The sequence below is a fragment of the Pteropus vampyrus genome, unplaced genomic scaffold (assembly GCF_000151845.1).
Source record: "Pteropus vampyrus isolate Shadow unplaced genomic scaffold, Pvam_2.0 Scaffold85, whole genome shotgun sequence".
In the NCBI taxonomy this organism is placed as follows: domain Eukaryota; kingdom Metazoa; phylum Chordata; class Mammalia; order Chiroptera; family Pteropodidae; genus Pteropus; species Pteropus vampyrus.
In genome coordinates this window covers 2,280,737-2,291,320 of record NW_011888866.1, presented here as the reverse complement: position 1 = coordinate 2,291,320, position 10,584 = coordinate 2,280,737, and the positions used below count along the sequence as shown (strand labels likewise).

The 10,584-nt window shown below is 44.2% G+C and overlaps 1 protein-coding gene across 1 annotated transcript in view; it reads left to right on the top strand.

Annotated features, from left to right (window-relative positions):
- TLN2 (talin 2) overlaps window positions 1-10,584 on the top strand; it is a 340,255-nt gene that overhangs the window by 300,808 nt on the left and 28,863 nt on the right. The window contains exons 48-49 of the mRNA XM_023532579.1: window positions 1,375-1,560; window positions 5,477-5,584. Of these exons, the coding sequence (XP_023388347.1) occupies window positions 1,375-1,560; window positions 5,477-5,584 (294 nt within the window). The remainder of the gene's footprint in view (window positions 1-1,374; window positions 1,561-5,476; window positions 5,585-10,584) is intronic.

Below are 10,584 nucleotides of genomic sequence, written 5' to 3'. Positions count from 1 at the left end.
TTGGGTTTCGGTGATGGAGCCTTGTGTTCTCTTCTCCTGTTTTTAACGAATCCAGCCTTGCTTGATGTTGTGCTTAATTCTCCCGCAGAGGAGAAACTAAGGAATATAGGTGGTGTCCTCAAGCACTGCTGCTCGGCACTCACCTGCCACACAGGCTAGAGGTCTCCTACCAAAGTCTGGGCACATGTTCTGACAGGTGTGGGTGGGCCTAATGGTGGCAATGGAAGAGAAGGTTTGAAATTTGGAGTTTTCCTTAGAAATTGCAGATACGTGGTCCATCTACATACACCACGTGATTTAGAAGTAATCCAGATTATGTGTTTCCATGGACATAAGATGTTTCCAAAAGAGCATGAGCCACAAGGACCACATCAGTGTGGAAGGCTCTGTGCACGTGGCCTTCATTCCACTGCAGCATTCAGGGATGGGGCTGGGATTTGGAGTCCTGGGCTACTTAAATTGCAGCTGCCCCTTTTTAGGGGAATAGCGATGTTTGACACTAGTTGACACATGGCAGGGATGCTGGCTGGGTCCTCCTATCTGCCTCAGGAAAGGCTTCTCTGCTGAAACATGGCTGCCTAGGGCTGAACACAGAGCAGCCCCAACTGGTTTGGGAGTCGTTGCCACATTCAGCACTCAACCAGGGCACCAGTCACTCATGCTAGAGAGGCAAGACAGATTGGGCTTGAAGCATATACGGCTGGCTTAACAGGTAGAACTTTGAAGTGGGACATTCACTTACCATGCTTAATTTATTTCAGCTTCTCTAAAAGGGGTGTGTGTGTGTGTGTGTGTTAAATAATTCACAGTGTCACTGTGGTACACTCCACATGAACGCCTCCACACAATTATGCAGTTATATTTGTAAGACAGGCTAAGAATAGAAGAAACCGAATGCTTGCTTCATTTCCCCCAGCCCCACACCCCTTTAAAGAGAGAGGTGAGCCCAGAGTGGTTTATCCAGGTCAGTCCTGCCCTGGAACCAGCATCGGGAATGCAGAGTTTCTGGGAACTGATGAAGCTCCATCAGGGATGGGGCAAGAGAACAAGAAGCCACAGAACCACCCTGGGATGGATGATTTACAAATATTGAGTATCCATTTCTGCAGACAAATGGGTAAATGCTATACATATGCCTCTCTCACCACGCTGTTCCCATGAATGCTGAGTATAGATGTGCAAGACTTATCCATGCTAGAATCTGGAAACAAGAATGACATTACTGTACTTAAATTTCTCATTTCCTGCCATTTGACAGTTTCTTCCTGTTGCCAGTTTGGTTTTCAGATACTGAGCTGCAGCCTGGTCAGAGAAGAATAAATGGTTTTTGTCATTACTTTTTTTTCCCCAACCTCTTCTATTTCTAACTTCTAGGTGTTCCAGTCAAAAGAAGTACCTGAAAAGACATCATCACCTGAAGAATCGATAAGGATGACGAAAGGCATCACCATGGCAACAGCCAAAGCAGTAGCAGCCGGGAACTCTTGCAGACAGGAAGATGTTATCGCCACAGCCAATCTGAGCCGGAAAGCCGTGTCTGATATGTTGACGGCTTGCAAGGTAAAGGCTATGGCGTTGTTTTGGATGGACACAGAGGTCTCTGTCATGATTGAGTTTAGTTTAGTCTGGGTTTGTAGACAGGAGCAGCTCAGTACCTTACACTGTATAATAAAGTGCGTGCTGAAGGCGTGTGTACATCAGTCCACGGGAAAGGACTCCATGGGGTAGTTCTGTGTTTGAGAGGGAGTGGAGTTGCCCTGCTGACTTTGCCCTCTCACTTTTCCTTCTACTTCTTTATCAGTAAGTAGGATGCCTTCTTATGGAGAGTGTGGCACTGACCACTCTGAGCAGTGAAGAGGGACTATGGCATTTTGTCCCAGGCTCTCCAAGTGAAAACTACATCCCTCATCTGTTCGTACCCTTTCCTGCTCCATAGGTTGTCCATTCTGTGCTAGAAGGGATGTTGCCATAATTGGTTGAGAAAGAACATTGGGGAACTGACTTTTCGCTCTCTGTGCCAGACGTTTTGAAGAAACTCTTCTGATGCTTGGGTAGATAGATGGGCAGCTGCCTTGAGCCCATGTGTGGTGAGGGAGCTGGGAGACCTGAGCTTTACCACCTGCACTTTATTTTTTTTCTGTTAAGAAAATGAGCCATAAGAGCCTTTTATCCCCTCTATGCATTGAGCATCCCTAGACTTTGACCCTTCTAGGGAAAGCCTTGCCCCAAGCACTTTGACATCTGCTCGGTGATTGATTTATGATCCTGCTGCCATGGTGAGCAGGTGGGGATGAACCGCAGAAGTTGAAAGCTGGCCGTTGCAGCTAGCGCAGCTTGGGATCTGAGGGAATAGGACCACACTCTGTGGAGAAGTGCATTCCAGGGGCAGCTGGTGCAAGGTTCAACTGATGGCTTTTCAGGGGTTCCTTAGAGGAGTACGATAGGTTTGAGGTAACTGGCTACAGGGCAGGGAGAGGCGGCCAGGACGAAAGAATGGGTGTGCAAAGGCCTGGTATGGAAAACAGCACTATTTACTGGTCTCCTGGGTGTAGTAGAGGGGTGCAGGGAGGGTGAAGAGAAGAGGGTGGCAAAGTGGGTAGGGCCACTTTCATTAGGGACTTTGTCTTCTGGAACAGGTTGTTTAGACTCTCTCCTGAGGCCACAAGTATTGCCCTTTTGATGTGCTTAATGGAATCTGCCTGCCAGAAGTGATAACTCCCAAAGGGTTACAGTCCAAGAATAGTACTTGCCTAGCAAGATGTGGCCCAAATGCCATCATTGTGTATATGCAGGATACCTCATAGTTGTGGAAGGGTTGTCATGTATGTTCTCATTTGATCTCAGATGGGAAGAGCAAGATGAATTATCTAATTTGATGGATGATTAAACAGCTTTGGAGAGATCAAGTGGCATAGCCAAAGTCACACAGCTATTTACTTTCAGAACCAGAACTGAAACTAGGTCTTCTGAGTTCACTGTCTGTTTCTGCTGCCATCCATGGCCTCCCAGCCATACTGCTCAAGGTCACTGTGGTTGATGAGTGACAGGCACATTGTCCCCATGTTATAGACCTGAAATGAAAAGTAGAAATTAAATAGGAAGAAAATGATTAAGATAAAAATAAATGGCAGGCAGCTCAGATTTTCAAGTCTCTTCCTTAACACATATTCCCCTGTTTGCAGGGGAGGAGGTTAAGGATTTTAAAGGACAGGTGCCATTGGCCAGCCTCAGTTCCGCCCTGTTTTCACACCCCTGGATCAGGCCTTCCTGATTTTGCAGGACAAAATAACAGCCAGAGTTTTATACACCAAAGCTAGACTTGATGACAAGTGTCATTGCTGAGCCCTGAGACTCCCATTAGGATATTTAGCAGACTGATCGATATTTACATTTCCTTTGCTCTCCTGTATTTACACCTTTTTACAGAACAGAAGTGAGGTGCATGCAATAAAGAATATGTAGAATATCAGGGATGTTGAATGGTGAATCAAGAAGGAACCCTTATGTGCCAAGCAGAGGCCCAAGATGCTATATGTGGTCGAGAGGGATAGCCAGGACAAAATGGATATGCAGTAGGTTACAGACTGGTTTATTTTATCAGAAAGGAAGGATTACACTAATTTTCAGGTGGAGACAGGACTTCCCTACACCCTAAATTAATTCTAATTTGTTTCTTTTTGGTCTCACCTTTCATATGCATATGTTTACATTATTCACAATTTTATAGTTAACATTAGATGACTGTTTCTATGTTACTATGAGTCATTATAGCTGACTCTTTAATGACCACAAAATACTTTGTTAGTAATCTTTCCCTTGCTATCAGATATTCAGGTTGTCTGGATTTTCTTTTTCTTAATCATACATTTTACTGCGAGGGACATCTTTGGGCATATCTGTTTTTTCTATGCTCTGGATTATTTCCTTAGGCATGACTCATAAAAGCAGAATTTGTGGGTGAAATGATATGACATTTTAATTATTGCCAGATTGCTCTCTCAAAAGGTTCTACCAAGTTACAGAGCCACCAGCAGTGGGCAAGAGAACCTCATCCGTAGCTACCACACAGGTCTAAATGAGGGCCTTGCCCGTTACCTACTGGAGGTGACATTGAATACCGTCAGAGCCTGTGTCTTCCTCCAGTAGAGTCTCATCAGATCTGATGTGGAGCTTTGTCCTCACACTTGTAGACACAATGGGATAAGGATAAATCCATTGTAGTGGTGGTGAAGAGCATGGCTTTTACCACTGTTAAGCAATGGTTAAGAGCAGGCCATGGTGCCTACCTCTGAGGCTTATCAGAGCTCAGAGGAATAAAACTCATAAATTTACTCATAAATGCTGACCACTGGAGTTAGCCCCACTCCTTCAGGGGGATTTGTGGAGTGGGTGGTGTCAGGTAAGGGGAGAGCCCACAGTTCCCACCAGCACTCCCCAATCCTAGGGAAAGGGGCTTAAGTGGAAGAAATGTGAAGTCTGGTCACTATTCCCCTTCTGTCTTGACCTTTTATCCTAATGTGTGATTCGTGTGTGCCCTGCTTGGTGATTTCTTTGCAGTTTTCTATATATTCTTGCAGCCCCCTTGAGTTCTTTCCAGAGTGAAGCTGTACAAGGAAGAAAGGCTAAGTGGGTAGGGTTGCCGGATTTAGCAAATAAAACATAGGGTGTCCCATACTTATGCTAAAATTTTTTGTCATTTACCCAAAATTCAAATTAAACTGGGCATCCTGTAGTTAATCTAGCAACTCCGTGAATGGGTGTGCCATCTGAAATGATCTACGGTGAGTGACTCAACTTGGCAGGTCACAAGGGCAAGAAAAATAGTTGAAGATGCTATAGTTCATAGGTCCTAGTTTGCTTATCTGGAGGTGTGTAATGTAAGGCGCCTCTGAGGGTCCTGGGGAGTTTGTTGCCTGAAGCTTCCCAGGAGCCAGAGGTCCCTGGTTGGGAGACCAAGTTGTGACCACAGCGTGATCAGGCCATGGAGTGAGGACCTGGGCGTGATTAACATCTGAACTAGAGGGGTCTTCGGGACTCCTCACATTGCTGAGGAGAGGCAGGCTAACACCGGGACAGCATGTCCCCTGCGATAAGCCCTCATCATGATCTTTCCTGGACTTCTCAGTGCATGTGGAATTTCTTACATGTCAGTAAAAGGTGGGAAAGGGAAGAGGGGAGACAGAGAGGATAAAAAGGAAAGAGGGACCAGATTCATTTGGTTTTGTCTGGCCCCAGGGCAGTAAAAATATCAAGACACAAACTTGCAGAGAGCTTGCTGTGGAGATATGGGGAAGGTACAAAGGACCACCTCCTCTATCCAAGGAGTCAGAGGTCACTGAATTAAAGCACAGGGAGTTCCAGAATCAAGGATCCAGAGCTGCATAGCACTGCTAGCTAGGCTGGTGACTCTTCCTCACCCCCAGGTCCACTTAGCAGCTGGCTCTTCCTGTTTCAAGATGTCAACATTCCTTTGCAGCAAGCATCCTTCCATCCTGATGTCAGTGAGGAGGTGCGTGCCAGAGCCTTGCGGTACGGGACAGAGTGCACCCTCAGCTACCTGGACCTTCTCGAGCACGTCTTGGTGGTGAGTAAGGCATGGGCTGGGGCTGGGGAAGAGCAGATATGGGTGCAGACCGTCCTTTCCTCGGGACAAACCCTCTTACAGCACTGTTCGGGCTCCATGTGCGGGGCTGGGACTGGATTGAGCTGAGAAGTCTCCCATATCTCTCTGCCCCAGGACTAAGATATAGTATAGTCTAGGGGAAGCTGCAGTTAGAATCCAGGAGAGCTCAGCTCTCCCGCTGCCCCGAAAAGGCAAGACTAGCATGGAAGAGGGGTGGGCAGAATGAGGGATGAAGCGTGTGGGACAGGCAGATTGTCTCAGCTTCTTGGGGATGAGGGGTGGATGGAGAGGGCCCACATGATGGATTACCTCATTGGTACTAACCAAAAAATTCCAGGCAGACCAATTAAGATTACATTCCTGGAACAGGCCCAAACTGCAGTTATGTAAGATATCGTCTAGGTTCAGTGTCATGGGCTTTAGCTCAAGTGATTCCATTTTGGGTCTGTGGTTTTCTCCTCAACAGTTACCCCCCGCCCTGCTTTTGATCAGACTCTCAGCTTGACTGAGAGATATGATCAAAATTTAAGGCATTAGTGCCACGCTCACTACTAGTCTATAGTTCTCATGGCGTTTACTGATCCTCTGTGTGATATTCACAGGTCATGATGTTTTTCCTTAATCCCTGTTGGTACTCATAGGCCACAGCTTTAGGTTCACAATCTTTAAGTCAGTCATTCTCTTAACTCCTTTTCTGATGTTCCAGTCTTAGGTAGATCATTTGTTTGGTGGTTAGAAGCCTTGAACACGCATCTAAAGCTTTTGAGAGAATACAGTGCACCAGGAAGATGATTATGATAACTATTAACAGGATAATTTATGATGTTTGGAGTGCTCTTTGGAGCCATGGTCCCCAGGAACCAAACCCATCAAAATCAAGTCAAAGACTGTTGAGGGATTCATCTTTTTAAGCCAAGTGGTTTGTTCAGTGATCCTATGTAACTGAGTTTCAGCTTCCTGCAGTGTTAATCCAGGTGCAGCTGGTGGTGTTGGCCACAGCACAGACACCTCCTTGCTCACCTAAAAGATAATCAAGGGTTAGGCTAATGTCGAGAACCACCTTGAGCAGACAATCTAAGGATTTTTGTTGGGCAGCTATTGCTTTAACAGTGGATTCTGCAGTATTTTCTAGAGCTTAGGAGAGATTCCTGATCAGAGCCTTATTTATATTTATTCCTAACTGAGGAAAGTCGGGACCTGCCAAAGGAGGTAAATCCTGAGTCACAAAAAGTCTTCTGGTAGGTCCTTTTGACAATGTAAGTTTAGGGGAATTGACCAATGAAGTGCCTCAGTTGATGGACAGTTAGGGACGCTGGTAGATAACCTAAGAGGTATTACCTCGTTATGCACCAGCAGTCTAGGAGAATGATCACCACCACAGACAAAAATCCTGTGGGACGTAAACCACTTTCATTAAGGTGGCATTGTCAATGGAAAGATCAGAGTTTCTGATGACAAATACCAAGTCTGAATGGTTACCACCTTTAGCAATGGCCTGGAAGATATAGATGATGGCAAAACTGAAAATGGGGTTTGCCAAGGAAAGAGAAAAGAAGAAAGGATTTCATGTTTAGTTAAAGTATGAAGTCTTGATCTGGTGTATTAGGTAGAAGAAGTATGTGTTTATGTCAGCTACTTCTCTTCCTCGTCGGTTTAATTCATAGGTCTCTAGCGTCTGTACAGGACCAGATAGATGTCAGGTGGAAGCTTCTTTGACTGTGAGATGTGTATCCAAGGCTCAATACCTTCTAGTTTTGCAGCAGTGTCAGTAGTGAGGAGTACTTTGTAAAGTCTCTTTCATCGGGGCTCAGGGGCTGCCTTCCTTTGATGATGACACTTCCAGAATATCCAGTCACAAGGCTCCAAACAGGATCTTTTGAATTGGGATCCAGGGAAGTGTCTTTAAACTGTTGGTGATAGGCTTGAGCATAAGATATTAAAGACCTACAATAGATGGTCATACTAAAAAGAGACAACAAGGGATCAGCAGATTTTATACCAATTGGACATTGGTCTACCCATGACAGTCTCGTGTGGAGTTACCTTATGTTTCCCAGAGGGGTTCAGCAAATTTAGAGTGTTTAAGTTTGAGGATTCCATTAATCCTCTTGACCTTGCCTGATGATGCAGTGATAGGGACAGTGATAATTCCAAGAAGTTTGTAAGATTTTCATCAAGGTTCACATAATTTTCCCAATCGAGTGGGTGCCTGGATCACCGGAGGTTGTGGAAGGTATACCCCAAGTGGGAAACACATTTCCTAATAGTCCTTTGCCACTGTGAGGGCATCAGCCTTGTAGCAGGGAGAGGCTTCAACCCATCCAGGAAACATACAGAAAATATCAAGAATATATTGATAACTCGTACTAAGTTGAAAGAAGTCCAGTTGAAGTTGTTCAAATGGTCTAGAGGGAAGTCTGAGGCTTCTGGGGACAAAAATAGTTTTTCCAAGATTATGAACCTGGCAGGTCAGACATTGCTGGTAGGCTGTTTTTGCAATTTTATGTAAGTCTTCCTACCAGCGTTTATTCAGAATTTGAGTCATCTTAAATGCCCCATAGTGGGTGAAGAAATGCAAAAACCAAAAAATGGGGTTTGCCAGGGAGCATGAAAGAACCAAGCGGCCATCTTGGGTTTCGCATAGATTTGACCATTTGTTTAATTTATAACCAGTGTTTACCCATCAGGAGCGGACTGTTGCCATGTTAAAGATAGCAGGATGGCAAAAGTTAAGCAATAAGGGATCATTTTTTGCAGAAATAGAATAGATTTCATCCACATGAGCCACAATCTTTACAGATTCTGTCGCTGCTGCCTTTGCATGAAAGTCAGCCAGGCATTTCCCTAATACTCGTGATTCAGTCCTTTGAGCTGAGCTTCTTTTGATGATGGCAATTTGAGAAGGTAAAAGAAGAGCAGTAAGAAAGTTGTTTACTTGTTCATTTTTTACTGGGATCCCAGAGGACATAAGAACACCCCTTAATTTCCATAACATCCCCAAATCATGACGACCCCAAAGGTATACCAGCTATCAGTATAAATATTTGCAGCTTGAGCTTCCGATAACTGGCATTCTTGGGAAAGGGCACGGAGCTCTGTTGGGCTAATTTCACTTATGTAAGATTTCTCTTTTGAGTAAGTCATATTGGGTTGTAATAGGATAACCAGCTTAAAAATTCCCTTTTTCATTTCTACAGTTATGACCCATCAACAAACAAGATTAGGTCAGGATTAGTTAAAGACATACCTCATAAATCAAGATGCAGTGTCGCAAAATGGGATGTTTTTATCTTACAGACATGGTGCTCGCTTTGTCAGAAATAGTAACGTAGCAGGGTTAAGGACATTACAGTTTTTAAAATGTGGATTAGGAGGTGAAAGCAGAAGGATCTCAAAGGAAGTTAGTTTGCTTGCAGAGAAATGTTGAGTCAATTCAGAATTAAGATGACTTTGGGAAGCATTAGAGTTTGCAAATAAACATCATTTCCCAGATCTCATCTTCCAGATTAACTCTGCTTCCACTAACTCTGCCTCTGCTGGCATAGCCTTAAGACAGCTGAGATGGGCGGAGCACCTGAATCAAGTTGTCTGTGCTATAATAGACAGAAGGCCTTTGGTTATTACTGTGTTCTTGGGAAAACATTCCCAGGGCTTGATTATTCCTTTCATGCACAAATAAAGTAAAAGGTTTTAGATAGTTAGGTAGCCTAGGGCAGGCAGTTTTTGCAGTGCTTGTTTCAGTCTTATATAAGCCTGCTCATGTTTATCTTCCTAAAAAGGGGGTTCAGGGACTGAAATTTTAGTAAATTCATAGAGTGGGGACGTAATAGAGAAAAATTAGGAATCCATAGTCTGCAGTAACTAGTTATGAGTAGAAAGCTGTTGCTTAGTCGTGGATATAGGAAATTCCTGGCTTAGCTTAATTCCTTTTGAAGACAGGTAAATTCCTTCTGGGTTTTGGTCATGACCTACGTAATGAACAGTGTCTAAAAATCATTGTAATTTTTCCTTAGAGACATTGCGTCCCTTTTCAGCTAACATTTGTAGCAAATAAACAGAATCTTTTCTGGACATCTCTTCGGTAGCTGAGCACGGCAAGAGGTCATCTACATATTGTAAAAGTGTCAGTTTCCCAGGGAACAGCAGGATGTTTAAATCTTGGTGAAACACTTGGGAGAAATAAGGAGGGGCCTCTGAACCCTTGAGGCATGACTGTCCAGGTACAATGTCACTTTTTCCACATAAAGGCAAATTGATATTAGCTGTTGATGTCTACAGGAGTGCTGAAAAGTGCTGAACAAAGGTCTACAATGGTGAACCATTTTGAGTCTGGTGGAACTTGTGACACTGTTCAGATTTGGAACAACTAGGAAACGAGGAATAACTCTTCTTAACAGCTTTCAATAGCTCTTACATCCTGGACAAATCACCATCCACCTCTATTATACGATCAGTGTGTCGCAGGGACTGGTACAGGTAATAATTAGCCCCTGGCACTTAGGTCTCTACTATGAGTGTGAGCCCTTGTATGGCCTCAGGCTTTAAAGTATATTGTGGTAGTTTGGGGAGAGGTTTGATTCTGTCTATCTGAATCTTCATGGGTTCTGCACTTTTTATTGTTCCAGTGTCAGCTTTAAAGGCAGCCCACAGATTTTCCATGTACTTCAATTAAATTAAGAGAGCTTTGTTGGAATTCTTCCTCTTCTATGTCAAGGAGGATCTAGTTAGTAATCAACAAATAATGAGATCTAATTTGAGCAGAGTTATCTCCTTGTTGCTCTGGTTACTGCTTTATGAAGCTTTAGACATGGCCGTTTGGGGCAGTGTTGGCCTCCTGCATTTGCTGTTTCGTCGTGGATTTGTATTACAAGGCAAGAGGCCGCTGCTTTGCCCCTATAGCTGTCACAGTTCAATATTGCTACAAAACCCCAATATGAGATCTTTGACAGGGCTAAAATTGT